The following is a 26,944-nucleotide window of genomic DNA, read 5'->3' on the forward strand; positions in this document are numbered from 1 at the left end:
GGTGATGTGGTATGGGAGTTTCTCTGTTAAAAATTAGCCAGTATACAAAATAAGGTGTTGTCTTTAATAGTTGTGAATTTCTGATTGCTGAATGGACCGTTTGGTGGTATGATTGTTATGTCATTTTTCAGTAATTACTACTCAGGTATATTTCTGTGCTAACATCCATCATTATATATGTTATTATATGTCATTATATACATCATTAGTACCTAAATATATTGGATGTTTTGCTACAGCCACAGATATGGCTTTTAAAAGAAGTTTTTCAGAAAGGCTTATTTTCTATTTTTCTATTTTGAGTGATAACAGAAAAAGCCTCATTTTCTGACTCCTTAACTAGTTGTCCAGCTATCCAGTTACGTAATAAAAGTTGCCATAGGATAAAATGTACTACACACTACTTTGATTTGCTGCATTTGAGATACAGGTGTTTTAGTCTTTTAAAAAATTTAGGCTTACATTACTTTTCTTTAAATGTCTAGTACAGTTTTATCAAACATGTGTTACACAGTAGAGACATGGTGACTCTGCATATATATTTTTCTTTGTGAGCTTTCTGTGTGATTTTGCTGCACGTATTTTGTTATATTTATTCTGTTCCATAGCAGGATTGTGTAAAAGATTTAATTAAATCAGACTGTACTACAAAGGACTTGCTCAGTGATCTCTCTTTTCTCCCTGTCTCTCCCCAGTTACTCAGTTACAGTGCAAGAGTCATATCCGCATCCTTTTGATCAAATCTACTACACCAGTTGTACCGACATCCTAAACTGGTTTAAGTGCACACGACACAGGTGATGTATAAATCTTAATATTGTCAAACCACTGATATTGTAGGGGTTTGTTAAGGTTTTGTGTCTGTCAAAATCAAGCATGATGTGTGGGACAGTTTAGCTGTAGTGACCAGCCTGTCTAACTGCTGTGATCTGAGTCTGCTGGAAAATGCTTGTCCAAGCAATGTCACGTATGTTTTAGTAGCAGATTGGGGTGTATCATCCCATGGAGTGCTAACAGAAAAAAAACAGCTTGGGAAAAAGCGTGCAGTCCCCAAAATTAAATTCCCCAGACCCTGCAAGGTGTATTTGTTCAGTAATATCATGAGAGAGCCCTTGCTGCTTGCAACATTGTGTTCTGAGGGAAGTGTATGCTACTTGGAAGGAAAACAAAAAGATCTGTTACAGGAAAAGTTCTTGTGCTTCCAGAAGGCAAGCAAGGGGTGAATAACTGAAAACTGGTGACAACTGTAAAGAGCATTTTCCTCATAGGAATGTACCCGCATGTATGAACCATCACAAGTGAAAAACACCTCCTTCTTTTCCTACTTGCTGGCCACTCATAGGCATAAGGCTTGTTGGGGTAACACTTGGACTCTTGAACTCAGTAACAGATAAATCAAGACCTCTTTGAGCATTTTTTCTCTTATGACACCTCAGTGTTTTTTAAAATGTGTAAGAAAATATACTGTCTTGTTTCTGAATTGTGAATTGTGTGTAAAAACCATTGCTTCCTTTCCTTAGGATCAGTTACCGTACTGCCTACAGACATGGTGAAAAAACAATGTACAGGCGCAAATCCCAGTGCTGCCCTGGATTTTATGAAAGCAGGGAAATGTGTGTCCGTAAGTTTAGCCTCTTTTTGCCTTGAAATTCCATACCTACATCACAGTGCTAGTTTGACTCCCCTTTGATGAGTGACTCATGGAAGCTGAGTTAGGGGCTCATATAGTCATCAGTGGTACACATGCAGCTCTCATTGAAGTCATGTGAAGTCATGTGAAGTCATGAAGTGCTGTGCATATGCAAACGACAGGATAATTGGATCTCAGGTGTCATGAGTAACCAGCCTTGATATGATTATAACTAATGATCATATGGAAAATGCAGAGCATGAGCGTCAGTGCATTTTCCAACATAGTAAATAAATATGAGGTTTAAAACCAGGAGGGAAATCCAAGGTTTTTTTCTCCTTAGCATAGACCCCAGTAGATCCCCATGCTTAGACTCTCCTGTAGATAAAGAGATCTGTAACAACTGTTTGATGGTGGCTGGTTGTGGGTGGTGTGTGCCCCTGTCTCACCTTCCTATCCTAAAATAGCTGTGTCTAGAGTCTGTTGGCAGCCCTGGCTCTGCTCTCTTTCTCTCTCTTGTATGACATCGTAGAGACCAAAGGTCTTAAAATGGTATTTATTCAGAGCATAGCAGAATGAAAAGAGAGGAGATGTTAATCCAGAGCCCTGGAATTGTATGGGATGTTTAACAGTGGGTTGTCCAAAGTCACACAGCATTGACTGGTTGGGAATTAGCTGCTCCTATTGTCAGGACTGACAGCAGGGAACTTGGGACAGGTAATATATATATTAAGTTTATTTATTCAATGCAAATGTAAGGTTGTTTCTTAATTTGTGCCATTCTACTTGTTGTGAGTGCCATACTGGAGGTAATTGACAGAGTTTATTTGTATGCCTGGAAAATCAGACCCTGCGAATGTCATAACGCGTCACATTATCCTTATTTATATCTTTGTTTTACAACACTTCCTGGAATGCAGCAGTAAAATCTTTGATTTAACATGTTTTCTGCACATGAGAAAGCAAGGTCAAACTAATATTTTTTTTTTTAAGGAATTGCAAGAATGTGCTGGCCTCATGTTGATAAAGTCTGTAAATGTTCTACTCACAAAGGAAAAGAATGACCAACAACCAGAGAAAAGCGCTGGCTAAAATTTAAGAGGGTATTTTGAGTCTTTTGTAATCCAGTCTGAATGGATGAATTTGAATTCATCTAAGGATAAAATACTTCTGTGAAATTGTGACTCTTGACTTCCACACTTCTTCCTGAAAACTTTCAATACATGAAACTTGTGCTATGTTTTTACTTTTTGATTAGAATTCTTTTTGTGTTGTATCTTTGGATTCAGTATGTGTGGAATATGGAAAATATATAAAAAAGCCTTTTTTTTATCACTTATATGGAAAATTTTGCCCTGCTTGTTCATATTTAAAGTAAAAAAAAAATTCTCCCTGATGGAGAATTTTACCATCCTCTTCCTTGGAGAAATGCCGTTGCTAATAATAAGAAACTAGTCACACTACAAGTAGATATCTGAGGAAGACTGCCCCAATACAACCACCATAAGTTTTTAAAAAAACCCTGTTAAACGACTCAGATACCTGTCTTGCCAATGCTTATGAGTTTGTTAAAATGATGCTGCATTTACACTATTGCACTATTCATAAGCAGCAAAGTGGCATCAGAAGTCAGCCTCCACCTGCAGCTTGGAAGGTTTTCAGGGGGACCTCTTAGGAAAGTTGAAAATGATGTTTATAAATAGTACAATAGACACTTTTTTTTGTAACTTTTTTGGCAGTATAGATATATTTTCTTGCACACTGAGTTTATTATGGCAAGCAGCATTCAATAGAAAAAAATATCCTGTGTTTTATTAGTTGTGCCATTTCATTTTGTCTTCAGGTGGGTTAAAAAAATTACATTTTAATTTGAAATCCAACATTATTTTAGGTCAGTACTTGGACTGTTTTATAAGTGTGAAGATATCTGTTAGTACTTACTAAGTAAGCAACTCCCACTAACAGAGAGTGCTTTGTGCTGTCCTCATATAACTCCTGTTTAAAAAGGATATGAATAATGTACAATTTTTTGACTTCTGTCTTCACTACTGCCAGTATCCCTTAGAACAGTAGGTTAACTGGAGCTCAGGTTGTTGGTTTTGCTCTTAAAAATTACAGTGCATGTTTAGATCTGATGAACTTTCTGAGGTGATCTGATTGCAGCATATATGCAGATATAAAGGTAGAATAGTTCTGTGGAATTCTATAAAGGAGCTTACTCCTGACCTTATGTCATGGTTTGAGATAGCCCCAAAATCTAATTCTCTAGCTCCATCCCCCCTCCCACATCTCAACCTAATGTGAGATGGGTTTTTCCAGACAAAACACAACCAGACTCAAAGTGGGGGAAAGGGAATATATTACAATGACTGTACAAATAAATACTATAACACATTATACACACGATCACAACTATCTCTACCATGACATATAGTATTTACAATGGATCAGATCTCCTCTCCCCTCCAAATAAAAGTCCAGGAGGGAAAGAAGGACAGATCCCTTCCAGTCTCTCAGGGCAGCAGTTTCTTCTAAGGCAGCAGGTTCTCCTCATCTCATGCATGCAGCAGCTGATAGCTGGATCTCTGCCAGCACTCACGAGGGGGGTATCCCCCTCGGCCCCTTGACACAGGCAAAGGGGTCTTCCGTGGGCTTCGTAACCCCAGACAAGGCCACTTCACCACGTCATATCACGAAGACGCAGGGGGTCTTCGTGACGGTCTGGTATCTCCAGGAGATTCAAGCTCCTTGCAGGGCCTCTGTGCCCTGTCTCAGGCTGCGAGCTTCTTTGTAGCTTGCAGCAAAGGAGGGCCCCCAAGGCCAACCTCCCACACTGTCCTGGCTCAGCTCTCAGGATGACTGAGCTTCTCAGCTCCTCTCTGCAGGTGCTTTAGCACTCCAAGGCTCCTCTCCTTAGTAGGAGTCCATGTCCCTCCTTTCCTGGAGGTCTCAAAGGAGTTTTGGGGGGTTTGGTACAGTTCTTACCCCCAGAACTCTGTAGCTCTGCTGCTAGCTTCTGCTGCTTCCTCCGGTTCAGTTCTTATCTGTCCTGGCTCTTAGCCATAACCTCTGGATGCTGCCGCCGCTCCTGCTCTGTCTCTGCTCACTCAAGATGGAAAACATCTCCCAGCTCACAGCTACAGATACATAGTCCAGCTTAACACTGTTCCAAGTCTCTGTAGCCCCCAACTGGGGCTGGGGGGCCCCAGAGGCCCCGAGGGGCTCCGGGCCCCTTTCCTTGTGGCTACTACAACATGGCTACTTCTTCTAACTACCAAACTACAACTCTTCTCTTCCGTTTAGCTTATGGTATGATTACATTTCTGCAGGAGCGCTCATTGGACAGAACCTCAAAACTTCCAGGGGTTTCCACCCCTGGGGGTTACCACTTTTCTTAGCCTCTGGGGGAAAACAAGGTTCAAACGACTACACCTTGGAAACTCTATACCAGGGTGAATGATTGATTCATCTCTTATTTATTGCAAAGAATTTCCTGTCACTTGTCTTCTAATATCTGGTAATCCCTAGGAGATTTGGTATGTGGGTGTTAGGCTGAGCTACAGACTAGAAGTTTTAACAAAAAGTGCAGTCTTCTTTTTTTTTTTTTTTAAATGTTTACTAAGTCCATTGAATTTTTAGCATGATTTTGGAAAGAAAGAATTCAAAGATTTTAAGGTGTTTTCTGGTGGCTTTCTTGTAGATTGATCCTAGCAGCATTTTGGTAGCTTGAACATTAACTTCACATACAATTTCTAACAGTGTAGAACATTTCTAAGAATTGTTAATGGAGAATTTTGCCTGTTGCATTTCCACAAAACATGAAATAGACAATGAATCATCTATCTTAATGCGTAACTGGATATGTCATTTTAATAACATACAGTTATCAAGCACAGGAAAAAATGATATGTTCTAACATGCAGTATAGACGTGAAGAATTTATTTGAAAAAACACGTTTATTATATAGTTTAAAATATATTTGAATTTTTTTCACTATAAATGTTTATTTTAATTAATTTTGAGGGAGTTGTGGTCATTTACTTTATGTGCATAATTACTGCCAAAATGTTTCAAGCTTTGTTTCTGTAACAGGCAACATATGTAAAAAAATTATTGCACTAGACAGGGGAGTAAGAGAACCTGCTCTTGGAGGTGACATCATGTCCAACAATTCCAAAGAAAAGCAAGAGAAAATAGTTTATCTGTTCCTGATACCATTCCTGTCTTTTCAGCTTGTTCTAGTGCTTTTTATGTCATTGTCACCCTTTTTGTAGATAATTTAGTAAATTTTGGTTCTCTTATCCCCACGTCTAGTGCAATAATATTTCTACACATGCTGTGTGTTACGGATATTAACCAGGATTCATTTGCCAAGAATCGTTTAGCCCAAAAGGTGTCTAGAGAACAATTTATTTTGGTTACAGAATATATTTTTATGTAAACCCAGAGTGTGCTGTGTTCAGCATGGCATGAGGGGCAGTGCAAGGAGATGCTCCAAGAGCTTCTTCGGTGCCTTTCACTGGATCCAAATTCTTACAACAATTTTATTTTTGTCTCATGGTTTACTGACAAGATTTTTCACAGATTTGATTTGCGGAGACCTTCGGTGCCCCAGACAGTACTAACTAGGCATGAATCTTCAAGGGTACAAGTAATTCATGTCAAGTTATAAGACTAATGGAAAATTGTGATGTATTATTTAAACTCAGTCTTTTAATAATAAATAAATAGAGAACAATGAAATAGCTTTGCGTTTATATAGTTTCATCATTTAAAAATTAATGTTCTCCCTGTTGATTTCTAAAGACGATCATTTTAATGCAAATCTAAAAGTTGCTTGTTAGAACTAAAACTTGAGAATTAAAATTAAAGGCTGTAAAAATAAGCAATTAATTACTGGAATCATAGGTAACCAAAGATGTTTAGGAGACATGTGATTGATCTCTGTGGGTTTTTCTTTTTTCTTGGCCACACAAAATGTAAAGATGACCAATGTGCTTCATCATCTTTAATTAGGAAAAAAACCCAGAACATTTTACAAGTATTTTACCTAAGTACTATAGAGAATTTTCAATCAATTCAGAAGTAAAGTTGATCCACATGTAGCCCCATTAAACTTTTTTCTATTGTTCTTTTGGTATAGCAGTAGATTCCTTTTGAGGTTTCTCTAGAAATGTTGGTACAAATAAAATTCTCTTGTGAACACGTTTTAAGTTTTACTGTTGTCCAAAGCAAAAGGAAAGTATTACTGTGGATGTATTTTGGAAGGCTAAGGGTATTTTGTGATGAATATGATGCCAGCAAACGGTTGGCTGTTGGAGATTCTTTCTCTTTGGTGTATTATATTCTGGGTCAGTTACATGGATATACCAAGTATCAAAGCCATTTCAACTTTTTCTTAGAAGTTTCAGATAAAAGCTCTGTTTCAAAGTAAACCTTAACTTAGAAACTCATGTTTATAAATCATTAAAAAAAGTGAAAAAAAAAAAAAAAAAAAAAGAAAAGTTTCAGGCAGCTCTGCTTAGCTCTTAGAATAAAGGTTGCAGTGATTCAGAGGGCTTATATCTCATGCCTTACTTCAATCACCATCACTGTTTCTTTTATGCTTCATTTGAACTGTGCAATTGTTTGGAAAAATTGGTATTAAAATGCCAGTGTGTTGCAAATCATATTTTATCCTTGTTGTTGCAAAAGAGCATTTCTTCTCATGCCTGCTGACATTCACCTCTTTTTCTTGTCATGAGAATTTTCTTCAGAGAATCACAGAGTGGTTGAGATTGGAAGGAAAGTCATCCTGTCCAAATTCCAACCAGAGCCTCTTGCCCAGGACCATGGTCAGATGGGTTTCCAACCTATATCATACTATGACTCTTTTTTCATTAAATGTGTACAATTTTCTTGTTGTTAAATGCAGAAATGTTTGAGTAACACTAACATGGCTTTAGTTGGAGCCTTCAAACTTAGGAGAAATAGATAAGATTGAAATAAAACGTGTTTTGAAGAGATACCATCAAACTTTAGTACACTGATGTTTATTTTGCTTTTAAAAGATACTTGAGACAAAAAAGATCTGGATTAGGAGTATTTTGCAATATTTTTAGAATTATTATTTTTTTTTTTTAGTGCTAGGAGTTCTTTAATTGTTTTAATTTTTTATTTTCTTTCCTGACAGCTCATTGTGCTGATAAATGTGTCCACGGTCGTTGTATTGCTCCGAACACCTGTCAGTGTGAGCCTGGCTGGGGAGGACCCAACTGCTCCAGTGGTGAGTTTTCATCTGCTTCTGCCTGTCTTGTACTCTTTCCATGGTGTTGTCCTCTCTTTTAGGCAGATAATCTTCATTCTTGTTGTTGGGCTTCTGCTTTCTGGTCAGGGTTTTTGTCCTGAGTTATCAGTTTGCTTTGTGTAACCTGATTTTTCTTCATTTACTTGCAAACAGTGTTCCCATGTGGAAGCACTAAGTGTCGTGAGCTTTTTTTCTTGTGTTCAGAAATATGCAGATAACACAGAACTTCGTATTTGGAGTAAAGCAGATATGATTATATTTTAACCATAGGAAAATCTCACAGTTTTTTATTTTACTAATATGCAAAGAGTGATGGTGCTTGGTCACATTTAAAAGCTATGAGTAAAGCCTTCCTTACAGCTCTATCCTCCTTTTTCACTCTGCTGCTAACTTTTCCTTTTTTCCTTTTACTCTGTTCCTATTAGTTGCTCCCTGACTGCCCAGTCTATATATATCTACTGTAGTCTCATTTCTGAGACTTTATTCTCCTTCCCTTTGCCATAAAAACATATGCAGGAGATGAGGGGAGCAAAGCTGTGCAGGCCACAAATCATTATCTTTTCTTCCCATTACCTGAACTACAGTTTCTCGGAGTAATTTTTTAATTCATTATGATCTGTTATTTATAACACTTTACTTGTCTCCTCTGTAATGTTTTTGGAAATGTAATATTGAGGGTAACATTAAAACCACATATTTTGTTACAATCAAGGTCAAATTTGGTTACTACTACTAACTGTTCACTTGAAAGGAATGTATTTTAGTCAACAATTAAGAAATGTATGTATAATTTAAATTTCACAGACAATATAAATTTGTAACACATAAACCAGAGCTGCTAGTTTACTGATTATGTTATTCCTCTAAAAATGACAACTATGAAAAACCTAGATTATCAGCAGGAGAAAAATAATATGGTAGCATACTTTCACCCATTTTTTTTTCTCCTTAACAAAAATAGAGAATTGTTCTTTTTTTTTTTTTGCAAACATGGTGCTGTAATAACTCTTCATCTGAAATTGATAGTTTTTCTTGCAGCGTATTTTGGGAGGTGGGGAAGAATTTAACCATTTCAAAAGTATTATATTTGTTGTATAATTTCTTTATATGCTTACATGTGATTTATACATAGCTCTAAAGAAACACTAAGTTTTGCATAAGGCGTAAAACTGAAAGAGTAATGCAATGTTGCTGTAATGCTGATCTTAATCTAGTGCACTGAGTTGTCCAAAGAAATTGTCAAGAGATGTTATCTTTCTTTCTGAAGACCTTGTGTATAGAGCTCTTCTTTAGCTAATCAAAGATGCAGAAGAAACCTGACTCATTAGACAACACAGCATGCAAAGATACTGTTATTTATGGAGCTTTCCAAGTTTGAAACTTCCTGAAAAGGTACTTTGGATGAGACAGGAACCTCTCAATCTGCCTTTGGAAATGATCCTTACTCTCACAGGGTTTCTAGCATCCCTTTCCCTCACCTGCCTAGTATAACGCATTTTGAATACATATGCAGCTCTTTTTCTCTGCTTCTTCCTCAGTTGGTTGTCTTTGGTTGATCCTCAACTTGGTCAGTTTTAGTAACAGAAAGGTAGTATAAACATATGGTTTTTTAATAATGACTTTGTTGATATAGCAAGTTATTAATTTGATAAAAATATATGCAAATTGCCCTACTGTAATAATATCATCAAATAAATATTTTAACTATGTAATTATTTAAGTGAATTATGAAACAATAATTACAAGGCAGGATTTAATGGTTACTGATGACCAAAACAATAACCCTGACTGAGAAGGAGAGATTTTTCTCGAAGTGTGAGGTTTTAGGCCTACTTCCAGATTTAGTGATCTGTTCATTTTCATGGTCCAAGATTTGCTGGAAGGAACTGCTCTACCTAAGGACTAAATGTTTTGTAAAACTGGAGAATTAACATCTTCTTTCAAAGTACTGTCCTTTCTCTATTAGAATTGTTTGATCTCCTTACAAAGAATTTAATCTGAAAGTATCTCAGAACAGAGTTAGTCCTATTGCAGCATCTGTCCATCTGCCAACTTCCCCCAGCTTGATCTTTTTCTGTCATTTCTTAGAAGGGAATAAACTTTTTGGGAGACTTCCATTTCCTTGTAGCAAATATTGTGAGGGTTCTTATCGAATTACTAATAGCTTAGGTCAGTGGCTGTTTTCAGTTTATGGAGAAGAGGGCTAAAGATTAGCCTGGACTACTGAGATTGTCTTCTTTAAGTTCTCAATTCTAGTCCAGCCTGTAACTCTGCTCTCCACCACATCCTCTGCCTTTCTGAAAACTGAGAGGAAACCAGGATTGGATGTGTTCTTCAGCAAGTAATACCTGAGTGGTGGTCTCAGAATTTAGTTAATTAAATTGTGTTTCCTTGGGGAACATTTCCTGTGTGAGATGTGTTTTTTCTTTAGGTTTCTTTTTAATTAAAGGAAATATGCTGTATTAGCCAGTAGTTGCTTGCAGTGAAAGTCAGTGGGAGGTGGATAAAGGAGATGATGATAATATACATATAATACATGAAGAGAAATACTACTTGAATCAAGAGATCACTCATATGCAAAACAATTCATTCCAGTAAAGATTTATTGACTGAACACAGTGGTCAGGACAATGACAAATGACTGGACAGATGATGTGTTGAACGAATGAAGCGAGTGAATCAGCATAACCAGCAAGCTGTCAGCACCCCTTTGAAGAAGTATTTGTGAAGTCCAGGAACATAAATTGACCAGTTCTGGGTTAGGAACAAGGGCAAAATTTAGAAAAATGCACACAGTGGTAAACACAGGTATATTTGTAAATTAAACAAATAGATTTTATTGAAAAACAAACAAAACCAACATAACCTTTCCCTCTCAAACTAGATTATTTATATCAAATTTTTAACTTGCATGTGTCAGACTGTGTTGTTATATGTCACGAGAGTGCATTTGACTCCAGGCTGGGTATAAAGCAGGCTTCTGTAAAAGTTGCTACTTGTATGGTAATAGTTGTCTGTCTAGATGTGGAGATGATCAAACCACATTTTACGTTTGTATATTATGTTTTCTGCCTGTTTTCTGCTCACACTCTGGCAATGCTATTTACTATAGCAGATATGGTCAGTTTTGAATGTGTGTGCAAGACAGATACAAGTGCAACCTAACATGGAGTGCCACTAAGCAATCAGGACATGCACTTTTTTTTTCTTCTCATGCCTAGTAGTCCACAAATAATTCCTCCAAAATCAATAGGGCACTTTCTGTATAAGCTGGAGCAGAGGCAAAATCAATACTACAGTAACTTGTCTGAAATGGTCATAGCCTTGTGATTCCCCCCGGCTGGCCTGAGCAGTGAAGCAGAAAGGGAGTGACACGTGTAGTTAGGATTGTTTGTGAAAATGTGAACAGGATTTTTCTGGTTTTGTTGCACTCAAGCAATCTGAGATTTGTTTGAATGACTGGGTTTTAATTTATAATTTGATTCTATTGGTTATTCATAGAATTTTATCAGGACCACAGTCTGAAGTCATGGGGTAGAAAAAAGTGTCACGAAGGCGTAATTTGGCTCTAGGGTTTTATAAAACATGAGGAGAGACCTGGCTTTTTCACTAATATGTTAAACTGCACGTTTAAAGCTGGCAGCTCAGAGAAACAACTTGTTACCTTTAAATGCACTTATTAGGGAACCTTTCAAGGTACAGTTGCTCTGCTACTGTTACATTTCCTTTACAGTCGTGGGTGTTTGTAAAGTTCACAAATTCTGTGAAAATCTGGCACTTGGCAGATGCAGAATATGGCAGAAACTGGATCCCTTGGCATAGTTTGTGAGAGACACTCATGTGAGTTGCAAGCACTGCCAGCTTCTCAGTGGAGTTTTTAATCTCCATTAACCCTGCAGAGGTGGATATGTGACTGTTTTACACAGACATATTTGCACCCCAAGTGAAACAGCCTCATGGTGCAGCTCCCAGGAAAGGTGATGGTGATGGAAAATCTTTTGAATCTTGAATTGAGCTTTTTCGACCAGGGCATTGCTTTCCTCCTTGTTTGTTGAAAGCATTTAGACTGATGGAGCTTGCAAGATATGCTTAGAGAGCCAGTTTATCCTTAAGTTTTCTAAGCCATTCAGCAGGCTGCAGAAATAAGTTCTGGTTTTAACCACATATTTGCATTAGAAACGCTCGATTCCCAGAACTGAGGAACTGGTAAACACACAAGTAAAACTGCAGAGTATCGTGACAGACAACTATTTGCTTTTATGCAAAATGCAGAGAAATACTTTATTTTAGTAATGGAGAACTGTCCCTAGCCCAGCTCCCTGCAAATACATCCTGTGAACCAAAGTGACAGAAGGTCATAAACAATCTTAAATTTAACCCGTTTATATTTCATGTGTCTTCCCTGTGCTCTTTACTTCCTGTAATTCTCCTTTATTTATTACTGCTGTACTTTCCCTGATTGAATTCCCAGTTTTTCCATCTGAACACTTTATTTTCTCCTCTAACAAGGCTGAATATCTTTAGGTTGAGAAACTCACCCACCAGCAAATTAGATCAGATCCAAACAGGGAAAAAACGGTATTCATGGAAGTTGCCATCACCTTCATTGTTGAAAGAGTCACTACAATGTCACTGTGGTAGGTGGTATCAAAGTTCTCAGGGCTATAGAGCAGCTGTGCTTGTCTTGAGTTTGGTACAACTATGTTTTTGAAATAATATTATTCTTATATTTAATATATTTAATATAATATTAATATATTATATTAATTAATATAATATTAATATATTAATAAGTCAATATATTTTTGGTCCTATAAAACATTTTGGTTTTAAAGTTCTATGGAAATTAATAGGTTTTATGGACATGCTTCAGCATTTTGCTGAATTACAGTTCCAATCTTCAAGCAAATGTAGAAACAAAAAAATTATTTTCTACAAAACTGAGTTCTTAGATTTACTTATGTTGAGGTTTACTGAAGAAAGGCATTCCAGTAAATGGTGATGGTATTGCTGCTTTGAAAACATTTTCTGGATCAGAGAGGCTTTTCATTTCTGCTTTTTACCCTTTTGGAAGCTATTTGTAGAGTTTACTTAAGTTGATTTCTTGAATAATGTCTGTGGGTTTTTTTCCTAGTAACAGTGCAAAAGTATTTTTCGAACTCATTTCATTTCAATCTGCCTTATACATTGGCAGGCTTATATATTTTCAGCGTCTCACTTGGTAGGTTTTCAGAGATGCAAAGGATAACATTTGTTGCTAATTTAGAAACTAAGATGACCTTCAAGTCATTAAAAAAAAAAAGGATGAGGGGGAAGGCTAATTTATTGTCCTACAAGGAGATCTGTGCAAAATCAGGATCATGAGCAGGACATGAAACAAGCAGCTTCTTAAAATTTTGTAACTTTTCCTATATTGGTAATTGTTTCTAACAGGTTTTATCTCAGTAACATCATAAAATGAACACCAACAGCTGCCTGTGTGTGTTTTTGCTTATCAATTATCCATCCTTGTATTCTGATGTCCAAAGCACTTTAAAGAGTCTTGTGAAATTTATGGCATGTGAAAGGCATACAGTTCAAGTCTTTCATAGGATCTGAAAAACACATTTTCATTGTTCTTCCATTTCATGGATCAAGAGGCTTTTATAAAGTAAAAAAACCCCACAACTAAATTAAATTTAAGCTTAACATTTTGAATAAAAATCCTTTCTTATACACAAAACAAAAAGTAACAATGAAAAATATGCCACAGGGTTAAAGGCCTAGAGTATAACAAATGCAATCAGATAGAAACAAAAGGTAGAAAGAAAATCCAGATTTAATAGAAAGGGCATTCATTCTGAAAAAAAAAAAATTCCATGCATTTTTGTATCTAGGATATAGGTAAAGTTGGTCTTTTACTAAAGGCATTGATACTTTATAATTATTTTAAATGATTCTCTAAGGCAAAAATATTTCTTTTTTTATGTGCACATGCATATATTTTCATAACATTCTGAGATGACTAGAACAGATCAAAAGAAATATATAAGGAGAATAATCTCATGGTTTTATTACATAATACTTTGAAGGTTTTCTGAAGGATGTTTTTATTCTAGTTTTTCAGAGTAGCTGACTTAGTTTTATCACTTTTTTGACTCATCTCTGAAATTTCTCTTTGCCATGTTCCATGTTTACTATCTTGCTGTCCAGGCTGACATACAGGTTGATGTCATCAGAGGCTTAATGCATATTGTAAAATTTTATATACTTTATAAATACTTGAGTATTTATAGCTTTCAAAATTACTAGGAATTTACTTTTATTTGGTTTAAATTCCAGTTGGGAGAATTATTATCTGTTTCCTGTCCTGTAGGAATATCCTAAGAGAAACAAATGCCATCAGTTTAGATCTGCAGCTAACCAAATGGAAATAGCAGAGAGTAGTTTCAGGAATATCCTCTGAACTTTCCAATAGGGATGGTGTGGATTTAGATTAGTGAAAACATCCATATTTTTGTCATGGTTTTTGCTCAGTGAATCAGTGGTTTTCCCTTCTGTTGACTCTTGAAAGTCATGCCTTAGAGCATTTCCAGAGATTAGCAATCTTGTTCATAATAACAAGACTGTCAGTGCGATACTCCTTTGGATAAATCAAAGTTTTCTCAATATTGGCCTATTTTGCTTACACTGGTTATTTTTGGCTATTCATGGTGATTATTCCCTTTTAATGGAAATCACTTATGGCCCCTCCTAGAAATGTTATTCTTATTCTAAGTTTGTACTTCACAATATTGTGTTCCGAGTGAGGGAACTTTCCGAGTGGTCAGGAATTTTGTTTTCAGTTGTTTTAAAAGACCATAAAAACACACAAGTCTAATGCTGCAGTAAGAATCTCTTCTGTTTTGTGACAGTGGTAAATATTTCCAGAAACACACAGCAGTGTGCCTCACAGAAAGATGTGTAAGACAGAATAAAATCTCATTTAGTTGTCTTAGTGCTACATAAAACACAGTTACAAAAAAATGATAGTAAGAAAAATAAATCTTAGTTCTTCACTTCTATGTCCACATTAGCAAAAAAAGAAAGACAAAAGGAAAACAAAGATCTTTACAAAAAAAGTATTGCAATAGGCATTATCTGACTGGAATATCATGTTATAAAGAAAATTGTGGCATAGTTAAAAAATAGTTGCAAGTTGGAGTTTCTAAGGAGGTTTTTCTTCTGAAATGTTCTTTGACTTGATTTGATAGCCTTATTTTCTTCTCATCATAGGCCATTCTTTAGAAAAGTGCAGAATTTTAGGTGATCAAAGTGGGTTTGTCAAGAGTAAACTCAGATTCGTTTGCGCTTTTCTTTTTGTTGCCTTTCAGGGAAATCAACATTAAAAGAAGCAGAAAAACCTTTATAAGTATTTAGTTAAAATTATTTTTGTTTATAAGAAGCAATAAAGTAGCTGCCAAATTCTTTACAAGTGCTTCAGATTATTATAGAAATCATACCTTGTGTTATAAAATGTCAGGGCTCCCACCATCTCAGTTTACAAATCATCAGCTGCTCACAGAAAGCACGTGCATAAACCCATATCTAGCCCAGCATAATATCAATATGCATTAAGTTATTGTACTAGGAAATGGCATTCCATACTACAGAACTTTAGATCTTCAAAGATGCTACAAAAGGCCCCAAACTGATAGCAGTTTGCAGCACCGATTTCAATTTCGTCTTGAAGGTGATTTTTTTTCACCACTGAATCCTTGAACTCCTCTCTGATTCTCAGGCCATTTGGCACTCAGTGTCAACAAGCATTTTTATCATGATAGACCTGTATCATCTTAGAGATTCTTACCATAGTGCAGCCTTCTGAGAGAACAGTTATCTTTCCTGTATCTGTGGCATTCTGTGATGTGCACAGCTCTTACTGTGGTGACAGAAAAGTTATTCCCAGATGAATGTGTAAAAGGAAAAATGAGAATAAGATGTGGCATTAACACCATGGTGTTTGTTAAAAGTTTTTGTGTATTTTTTTTCCCAGTACAGCATAAGGTGAAGGCAGAAATGACTCCGGGAATCTACTGCAAAAGCTGACAGGGACCCTAAACCAGTTCTTTGGTTTAAAATGTAAAAACCTGAGGGTGAATATAACATGTGAAGATGGGAAGGTGAAGGACTTTTGTAAGAAAGGTGTTCTGCATGAAACAGAACAACATTAGGCCAGTTCTGTATGATTAACACAAAATTAATCCAGATTTACTGGCTGGATTTTGATTTCTGTGTGATTTTTCAGCAGTCTTTGGGGCTGGGACACACAATCCTTGTGCTGAAGCCATTCTGAACATGGGACTCTTGCCTCTGTACTTTGCTTCCCTTTCACATATACCCCGTTCTGAGAGAGATGATTTACAGGTCTGGCTCTGTTCAGAAGTCAGTAGCTGAGGCTTTGGCGTGTGTCTGCATGTAGTGTGTGACCTACACATGTGCCTGTGACCTTGGTGCAGTCAGCAGAGCTACTCTGATTGAGCTGCAGCTGACAATCTGTAAACTGACCATAGTCATTAGCTTAAAGACTATCCCATTCCACTAGATTAGCAGATGTGTGACTTCCAGACCAGCTTTCTCAGTGTTTGAGTACTAGGAAGCAGCAAAAATAGTCTGATGTAATAGCTGGTAAAGTTAGCCTCCAAAATCCAAACTTGCCACAGGAAACATTTCTACCCTTTACCCTCTTCTTTTTTAATAGAAAACTAAGCATCAGTTTCTGACAAATCACTTTGATTTCCTATGAAGAACATTATTGATTATCAGTCAGGGGACATAGAGGTAAAATGTGATTTATCCATCTTAGTTAGTATTATTATTTATTCCCCTTAATCCAGCACATTTCTCCATATTTCTGCCCATAACTCACAGACAGATGCGAGGCTGGTGACAGACCTTGTGTAAAGGACTATTGTGAAATTGTATTATGGCTGGGCCACCGCTGTCCTTGTGGAATGCTTTACCATGGGGCTGTAATCCTTGTTGCATAGCCGATATTTGCTATTCACCTGGTCATTGCCAGGAGAATGGTCCTGAGGCTTGGAATCCTTTAGCAGTCATATGATGGGTGGATTTTTTTTTTCATATTAATGATTTCCTGCAAAAACAATGAGTAGATCATACCAGGAAACTAATAAATTGTTAAGTACTGCATAGTACATGCGTCTTCTAGCAAGGCAGTTGTGCTGCCTGGGTGCTGGGTTCAGTGGCAGTAGATGTTTCTGGTCTGTGTGGCCCTGAGACTCTTGGCATTGGGTCTTGAGGCAGCTCCATGACTGTTGTTGCACTGCACCTTCATCCTTGACTGAGCATTGTACTGGAACAGTTTTGGTCTGGCAATCAGCATGAATTCTCCTGTTTATCAGACATGCCTGGATGGGGGCGGGGGGAATATTTTTCTCTCTTTTCTTTTTTTTATTATTTTAATTTTTAATTATTCCATGAGAAATGGCACTAATTGAACTTTTTTCTGGAAGAACAAAGACTTTTATCTGAATCCAGACTAATGTGCTGAGAGAAAAAAAAACCAAAAAAACCCAAACAAACCAACGATGTAGGGGTTTCTGCTCAGTCATGACAAAACATGCAACTGTCTCAGGCCTCTAGCCACCCATACACATATTTTTATATATCCCAAAATAGCTGGTTTCCTGACAACAATTTCAGGACTGGTTAAGTATGAGGATTACACGTTCTATTCTATGCAGTCATGTTAAAAATAAACCTGTATCAGTTCTGAATGAATGTGAGTTATCATGGCAACAGGCAATTTTGTGCTGCAGACAGCAGTGTGTTACAGAACTCTATATAAACCTCTTGTTTGTGCACCACAAACCCCACACATCTTTAAAGAGAGAGGCCAGTAATAAGACAGAAAGTTGTTCTAATAATCCAACAGTACTGATGAGTGTTTATAATACGTACACTGCTTTCTGTTGCTCTCTATTTTATTGTGTGTGAGTGCTCACAGTATCCCCATTTTGTATGCATGTTCTAGTGACCTGTCTGGGAAAAAAAAAATCTTAAAGAGTAGATTCTTGAAAATACCCTAATTCCTTTTTTTTTTTTTGTGTAGCCTGAGTGAACAGCTCTTACAGCTGAATAATTCATAGCCTGAGGAGCGTTCTTGAATTACTTTGCATTAGTCTAGGAAAGTGCCTGTTCTTTGCCTGTGTTTTTTGCCCCAGGAGAAGACTGGGAGAACAAAGGTTGTCAGTCTCCAAGAGAAGAGTTTGGGCTTATGGTCACTGCAATTGAGGCTTTGCCATTGTACTGCTGTTATCAACACAGCATAAAAATAAAATCAGATCATTTGACCATATGATTAGTACGTTCCCGTTGAACTCCAGGTGACCTTAATCTTCAGGGTCTTTACAGAACTCCTGTGTTTCTTAAGATGAAATGCCTTCCTTAACATTAAGTGTTTCTTTGGATGCTGAAATGATGCCTGAGTGGCTTACTTATAGGGCTTTAATGGGATGCATTGGGGCAGACAAGAAAAGATAGGTTTGAGTGATTGTGAAGACACATTGGATAACCAAATTTGTAATATCCATATGAAGTTTCACCATATAATTGTTAATTTTTATTTCTTGGTGAATCTTTTTGCATTTTCTTTTGCCCCTTCAGTGTATTGCAAGATTGAAAAGGGAATATTTGCTATTATGCAAGTAAGTAGGGATTTCTGGATTAGTCAAAAATCATAAGTTTACACCAAGCAAGCTTTGCAGCTTCCTTGTGGGATTCAGCCAGTTGTTTATGGATTTAGACTACATTTTTTTAAGTTAGCAAGACTTCTCCCTGTAAATGGAAGCTAACTGCAACCGTAACTGCTTTTTGATGGTACAGAGTCACAATGAAAAATTTTTACAGTTAAGAGACTAGAACTTCCGTTGACTTCTTAGCCTCACATTATAAAATGTTTGCTTTTCCATGTAAGAATTGGTGTGCACAAACTAAGTCCAATCTGCCTGCTGAGATCCTTGAGGACTAACTGAGGAACTATTTCCATTTTACAACTTCTATTTTTTGTTTGTTTGTTTTACAGCTGACTCTGAGCATCTTCATAACATTCTTCCTTTCTTGCCCATTTAGCATGTGACAGTAACCACTGGGGACCCCACTGCAGCAGCCGCTGCCAGTGCAAGAATGGGGCGCTGTGCAACCCCATCACGGGTGCCTGTCACTGCGCCTCAGGGTTCAAGGGCTGGCGCTGTGAGGAGCGTTGCAACCCCGGGACCTATGGCAACGACTGCCACCAGAAGTGCCAGTGCCAGAACGGAGCCACCTGCAACCACATTACCGGGGAATGCAGGTGTCCACCGGGATACACCGGAGCCTTGTAAGCAGCAGGTGTATTGTTTTGAGGTGCAAGTTTAAAGAGTTCTGGCGAGTGAAATTCAGTTTAAAAGTTTAGATTAACTTTTGTGCAGGGAAGCAAGTTTGAGCAAACCACATTACAGAGCACATCTGTATGTGTAACCAAGAAAAATCCCCTTGACTTGGGCTGCTGTCCTTCTCCCCTGCTTGGAGCTTCTTCATGACCATTGTGAAAACAGTTTGGCTGCAAGTTTGGAAAATCACATTACAGAATCACAGAATCAACTAGGTTGGAAAAGATCTCTGAGATCATCAAGTCCAACCTTTGACCTAACACCACTTTGCCTACTGGACCATGGCACTGAGTGCCACATCCAGTCTTTTCTTAAACACCTTCATGGGTGGTGACTCCACCACCACCCTGGGCAGCCCATTCCAATGCCCAACCACTCCTTCTTTAAAGAACTTCTTCCTAATGTCCAAAAAGTCTCCCCTGGCACAGCTTAAAACTGTGCTGTCTTGTCCTGCTGCTGGTTGCCTGAGAGAAGAGACGGATACCTACCTGGCTACAACCTCCTTTCAGGTAGTTCTAGAGAGTTATATTGAAACATGGAGTTATTTAGTTTTATCATTCCAGAACAGATCTTGAACTTCTGTCAGTAATGATGAATGAATGCCAAACTGTGTATAAAGAAGTAGCTTAAAAAGAAACAATTCCTAGATTGCTCCTTAGATTAGTTGCATGGGTGCTGTAGAGTATTTCAGTGTGTATCTTGGTGTTGTGCTGCTTTCTCCTTCACACTTTCTGCTGGGAAATTTAATGATAAGGTTAAAAATAAAGACAGACTGGAGCACATGCTGAAGTAATGGGTGTCTCTGTTGTCCACCACCCCCTCCAAACTCTCCCATCATTCCAAACTCTCCACAGCTGTGAGGATCTCTGTCCCCCCGGAAAGCACGGCCCACAGTGTGAGGAGAGGTGCCCGTGCCAGAACGGAGGCGTCTGTCACCACGTCACTGGGGAGTGCTCCTGCCCGCCAGGATGGATGGTAAAAACACTTCTGAAACCTGCACAACCCCCTACAACTTCCATACTTGTAGACTTCAGGCGACATCAGAAGAGGCTAGCAAATGAGGATAGCAAATGCAATCTGCTTGTAGCCAGGAGTAATGAGAAACATATTTTAGCATAAGGGACTGAAATAAAATACTTACAAAACCATCTGTTACTGAAAGTTCTTCAGTTCTGCACTGCCTCTAACTATATCAGATTCTGGGAAGCAAAAGACATGAATTGTGCTGTGACAAGGCAATATTGACTAGATCTTGCCTGGAAGTCATTAGCTTCTAGATGTAATTTTATGTTATAGTGAGGTGACACTATTTGTACATATTAACAGTGGGATTTTTGCTTGTTTTCATATGTACACTATGCATGGCAAAACCTCAAAACCTTTAGATATTGTGCTAAATGCTGGAGAGGAAATGAGACATCAGAATTTTGACATTATCTTTAGACTTTCTACTCTTTTAGCAGAGGGTAGGGAAAGAAGACCTGACCTCGAAGCTGCAAGTAGCTTTCCCCACTATCAGGCTGCCAACTCTGAGTTGGCAAATAATGGATTTAGAAGGCAATCAAAGCACAAATAAATTCTTTAAATACATTTGCTGATAATATTGATCATGACTATTTGTTAATAATATTTTCTGTTTAAATGTTCATTTTGTGTGAAAATTCACATGTACTGATCTTTTAATTACCTTGTGATAATTGAGATATTATACTGAGATAACCTGTTTTTGACCAACTAGAGAGCACAGCTATAAAATAGGATCTCTGATTGTGAGTTTGAGTAGCACTATTCACCTGACTACCTAGCCTGGATTATTGCCATTTTTACATTTTATTCCATTTCATGTTAGAAGAATGAAATTATTGGTCCTAGAATGCAGATGTTTGCATAAATTCTTGAATCCCTTTATCTGCCAAAACACAGTTACTGAAAAATGAGATAAAACATGAAGCACTGAGGGAAATTTTATACTAGTGTGTGTCTTAACGAATAAATTACTGCTTGGCCCTTTGACTAATTTTCCATTCCAAGTAATTATTTAATAATAATTTATAATTTTAGAATTTTCAGTTCTATGAAACACAATTGTGTCACTATAACCTTTTTTTGCTTTTCCTTTAAGGGAGGTTCCAAGTAGCCAGGTACAAATTCTGCAGTATTTTATGTTAGATGAGATACCTGCATGCCTTTTGTCTGATGAAATACCTGTAAATATATTTGAAACAGCTTCTTGAAAGTCTTCAGATATGAGGTTCACCTCCATACCCAGGTGTAATTAATTCCAACAATTTAAAAAGCATTGCAAGAATTCAAACCCCGCTGAAGGGAGCAATCATCCTACCTAAACTTTTAGGATATGCTGCTTTAAGTGAACACAAACAACTTTTCCTTTCATCAGAAAAAAACCCCAACTTATCATCAAGTAGTATAATTGGGGCATTACAGCAATTACTGATTCCTACACCATTACACACTGGAGGACATTACAGGTATCTTGATATATACTGCTCCTGGTAAATAAACTGGGACGAGCTTGACATCAATTAGTCTTAAATCTGTTAGTGTTTTCACAGTTGCTTAGAGAGTGTGTTTTTCATGAGCTTTTACTTCCAAAATGGAAATCCTAGAAGATTATTCCTCCAGTGCTGGAACATACCCCATGTTTAAAGCTGGAGAGGACTCTGGCATTTCCAAGATCAGCACTGGACAAGTAACAAAAGATGTCCTGGATCTTCCTTCATGACAATCCTTTCTTCTTTGTCTGTTCAAGCTGCAATCCCAAATCTAAACTTCAGATTTCTTTTCTGCACAGGGCATGGTCTGTGGTCAGCCTTGTCCTGAGGGTCGTTATGGGAAGAACTGTTCCCAGGAGTGCCAGTGCCACAACGGAGGGACCTGTGACTCAGCCACAGGCCAGTGCCACTGTAGCCCAGGTTACACAGGAGAAAGGTAAGGAAAACTCATTTTTGCCAGGCTGCTGAACCTGAAAGAGGCTCTGCTACAACAGGGAGAGTTAAGAACCTGGCAGAAAGAAGAGTGAAAGTATCTGTGATGGGATTAAAAGAGTTGATTTTGGTTATGGAATGTTTGCCGTGTCGCTCAGCTGATGCTGGGTTGCAAGTTGAACATTTCTATGTGAAAGAGCCCTTCTGTGAAGGAACTGCTTGTTTTCAGTATTTTCCTGCTGTGGCCTGTGCTCTGGCAGTTCCTGTGGGTCTGCACTGGAGTGGGTTGGAGAATGGTGCAGTTTGGGCTGTGGTGAAGGGGTGAGGAGGGAATCTCGTGGTTTTGTGCAGATGTCTGGCAGTCATACCAAGAAGAGAGGCTCATTCAATCCCTCTTCAAAATGAGCAAGCTGGAGAGTTGTCTCCTGAAATATTTAAATCAAATGAAATTAAACATTTATTTTCTGATTATTAAAAATCGGCTTTGGTAGATGGGAAAGATAATATATTGAGACATCATTTTTGAAGGCAGTGGAAAGGGATGAAAGAACTGCTTTCTTGCATGTGTTTGAAACAGCACACAACTCAATTTTCTGAAGTCAGCAGCAGCTTGATCGCTGGAGTTAGTCCAGGGGATCTATGACAACAATTGTGGATATTATAACCACATGCACTTCCCACACAAGTCTTCACAGGACATGGTTAGTGCTGTGCTAGACATAAGGGGAAAAAACCCCACCTCCTGAAGAAGAGAAAGAGTTAGTCCAGAATCATTTGCATGCCAAAATTATATCTGTGTGTGTGAAAATACAGTGCAGAAGGTGGTAGATGCATTTAAACACAGACAAGCCACAGGGCAATCAAAGGAATATCCATATGAGTTTCTATCCACTGCACTACCCTGTAGTTTCTAAAAGTAATACATTTTTACTATTGTAATTGTAATCTGATTATCATCTGAAATGCCTTACTGTCTGCAGCATTTTGATCACTTTTGCATATCTGAACTCCTTTTCCTGCCAAACAGGCTGTATTTGCAATTCTTTTGTTTTCCAAGATACTCCAAGGGCAGGAATGGGTCAATAGCAAGGTTGTAGACCAGGTTCTTATTTCATGTCAGTGAACTGGCAAGGGAGGGAACTGTTACAAGAAATGTGCGAGCAATGGCTGAGGTAGCACATACATGCAAGCAGCGAGAAGATGGTTTTTAAAGTGCTAAGCTATTCTCCACTTCTGTTTGTGACTCCAGCAGTGTTTGTCTGAGATTTTGGTGTGGTGGTGACTCCTGGAAGTTGGTCATATATCAAGAAAAAGAGGACTTATAGAGCATGTAACAGTTTCCATGTGATCCGAGTTAAGACAAAGGAATCTAGTTTAAACTACCTTTGTAAATCTTCTGCCTAAGACTTTTTGATTGATACCTGTTCTCACCACAAAATGGAAAAGGGTCTTTCAGAAGCTGATGAAGATGCAGTTAAATAAAAAAATATATATTGCAAGGTTAAATTTCGTCTAATTTGGCTGAGATTCCTGATTGTCATTTGAAAAAAGTTCTTTCACAGCTTTATTTGTTGAACTTCAATAGGAAATACTGAAACAGGGTTATTAGCTCTATTATTATGCTATACTTGAGAGAGAAAAGAGATTTTATTGCTGACTTCAGTCAGGACAGAGTTATGAATGCCGTGAAAATTCTGGCTATCAGTATCAGACTGAGACAAATACTGCAGAAGCACGAAATAAACATGTATGCCCCTTTTACTTCAGTCAGAGGGCTCTGCTAAGTTCTGTTACATTTTACAGTGCCTTGTATCGTGGCCTTTGAAATTCTCATGTAATAAACCACTGATCATATGAAAAACTAAACCAAAAAAAAAAAAGCCAAGTTTATAAGAAAAATAGAAAAAGAACACCAATTAAATTCTTTTACAAGACTGGGGAAATGAGCAAGTTATAACCTGATAAAACCATTAATAATGTGCTGTATTATCAAGTAATATTTTGATACAGTCTATAACTTGACAAAACTTAAAGGTACATAAATTGCAGAAGATGATACCACCTCTTAAGTTCACGGCACATCTAAGGACGTTAATGTCGGCATGTTCTGGCCCTAAAGCTTTGGGATTTAGTTGTTTTGTCTTTTTGTTTGTATCAGCATAATTCAGACTCTATAGGGTGCTTATGTTGAAAAAAGTGGGCATTTTCCTTGACACATAAGCTATGAAATGTTGTCATCCCTGGCTCTGAGGCATGAACCTGTTGAGCTGAGAGGTCTGCTCTCATAAATACAGTGAAATATTTTAAAAGTGGTGGAGCCTTTAGTAATGCTGTAGTAGTATTGGCATTTACAACAATTCAGCTGTAAAATACAGAGAAGATAAACCTGAAAACATCAAACTCATAAGACATCTCTGAATGAAATTGCTATCCAGAAACTCATTACTTAATGAGTTGCAAAGTTTCAGAAACAGGGTACTGAACATTTTCTTGTAGTGAGGACTACAAAGCTGGACAGCTAAAGATAAGACTGATCTTTAGGTTAAATAATGTCTTTCATATGAAAGACATGAAAGAATTAAGTCTGTTAACTAAATTGTGTATCTTCTTAAAGCTCTATGAATTAAAAAGTTCCTTCATACTTCAGGTCTGACTTAAAAGGGTTTGGTTTTGTTCTGGTTCCCAAATGTGTAGTGCAGTGGTCTGTGTATGAATGTTGTGTCCTGTGTTGCAGAGAAGGGAGGCCTTTTCCAAAGGAATTTGCAGAGCCAATGTTTTTGAGCCTGTCTAGCTTAGCACCAAAGGAAACCGGAGATGGACCCTTTTAAATATGAAATTATATAAAGTATTTGACCCATATAAGAGATTCCTTATACACCATATTTCCCTCAAACCTCCAAAAGCTGTAGTTCATGGGAAACAAAACAAATTTTTGTTGTTTTTTTTTCCCCTCCCACAGATGCCAAGATGAGTGTCCAGTGGGGACTTACGGAGTGCACTGCGCAGAGACCTGCAAGTGTGTGAATGGTGGGAACTGTTACCATATTAGTGGTGCCTGTCTCTGTGAACCAGGATACACCGGAGAGCACTGTGAAACAAGGCTTTGCCCTGAGGGAATTTATGGTCTCAAGTGTGATAAAAAGTGTCCTTGCCACATGCCCAATACCTGGAGGTAGGCTTTACACCCTTTAGCCTGCTGTCTTTTTCTACATAGAACATAGAAATCCTAATATAATCTGAAAATTAAAATTTCCGGATTTTTCTAGTACTTTCATGGAAATTGAAGACTAAGCTAAAGACTTGTAATAGTATTTGGTATTCTCTCGCCACATCAAAAAAAGAAAATATCAACCCAGAAGAGCTTCTGAATTTTAGTCTTTGCATGTATATTTGATCGTAATATTCACAGCATTATTTGGTCTCTGAGCCATAAAATAAACGTTAAGACAAAGTCTGACCTTTATCCATATTTATCACCTCCATGGACACTCCATATTGTTCTGAGTTGAGCTTGAGAAGCCTGGGCATTTCTCTCTCTCCCTCTCTCTCTCTCTGTTTAAGAATTGCTGTAGGTGACTGTTTTAATACAAAGTTTCAGAGACTTACCAATTGTAAATCTGCATTTCAAAAATTCATTTATTGTCATTTCAGTGACTTTTCTACTAAGCAGATAAAATCTGTCCTTGGGAATCGAATGAAAATAGTTTCCCAATTAGCTTACCTTTTGCTATTTCCCCTTATTCAGGCAGTAATGAGTCCTATTTTTTTGTGTTTCTTGTGTCTTTGTGGATTTCGTAGTGTTTGAGCATAGTGTTATGAAAATGCAAAAAGTGATTATTTGGAGACAAAGTTTCAGCTGTGAGGGAGGAATGTCAAATGTCAGTTGAGGGGACCCAACATATTTATAGAACAATTCTGGACAGCTTTCTTTTGTTACAAAACAGTACTTCTGGTTAAATACTATGGTCATTGTGCATTTGCTTACACTTCATTGCATTACTATTAACAGTACCTTAGAGAAGGTTTGTGAGCATAATCTAAATTTTTGCTGTTGAAAGTAGCTGTGAAAGGAATTTACATAAACTATTGAGTGTCACATAGAATGTTGCTGTACATTGATATAAGATGCACTTTTCCTCACAGATAAAATAAAAACCTTTAGTCAGAAGTTAGCAGTGATGTTAAATCACTCAGGCACATACGTGGAAACAGCTACTCAGGCCTCTGTGAAAAATTACTTTGTGGGTTGTCAGAGTTGATCAACACACCTTTTGTTGACAAACTATGTGTCAACAAACTGAATTCCTTTCCCTTTCCATTCATATGCTTTTACAGTTTTGTACTTGTGCTCTGTTTTTCCCAGTTAGCTAAAATATCTAAAAAAAAACCCCAGAGCTGTTTTGATGTAAAATCAAGCAATAATTATTTGGGCAACATGTTCAAGAATAAATGGCTCCCTAATGCTGACCCATCGAGCTTTCAAATTATGCCAGTAGACCAAACGCTACTGTATTATGAGTTATGGTTAAGCTGCTTTCCTGAAAATTTGTCTGCAGACTGTTGTGGCAGCCTTGTTTGACAGGAATGCATTGCACTTTATAGCATTTCTAGTATTACAGGGATTACTTCTGATTCATGTTCAACACAGCTGTTAGTTCATTTATACAACTG

At 37.5% G+C, this 26,944-nt stretch overlaps 1 protein-coding gene across 1 annotated transcript in view; it reads left to right on the top strand.

Annotated features, from left to right (window-relative positions):
• MEGF10 (multiple EGF like domains 10) overlaps window positions 1–26,944 on the top strand; it is an 87,896-nt gene that overhangs the window by 20,868 nt on the left and 40,084 nt on the right. The window contains exons 3-9 of the mRNA XM_027667604.1: window positions 696–797; window positions 1,521–1,621; window positions 7,804–7,896; window positions 19,030–19,276; window positions 20,183–20,303; window positions 22,141–22,277; window positions 25,233–25,445. Coding sequence (XP_027523405.1) covers window positions 696–797; window positions 1,521–1,621; window positions 7,804–7,896; window positions 19,030–19,276; window positions 20,183–20,303; window positions 22,141–22,277; window positions 25,233–25,445 — 1,014 coding nt within the window. The remainder of the gene's footprint in view (window positions 1–695; window positions 798–1,520; window positions 1,622–7,803; window positions 7,897–19,029; window positions 19,277–20,182; window positions 20,304–22,140; window positions 22,278–25,232; window positions 25,446–26,944) is intronic.

This window comes from Corapipo altera, unplaced genomic scaffold (genome assembly GCF_003945725.1).
Source record: "Corapipo altera isolate COAL_440 unplaced genomic scaffold, ASM394572v1 61003, whole genome shotgun sequence".
Lineage (NCBI taxonomy): Eukaryota > Metazoa > Chordata > Aves > Passeriformes > Pipridae > Corapipo > Corapipo altera.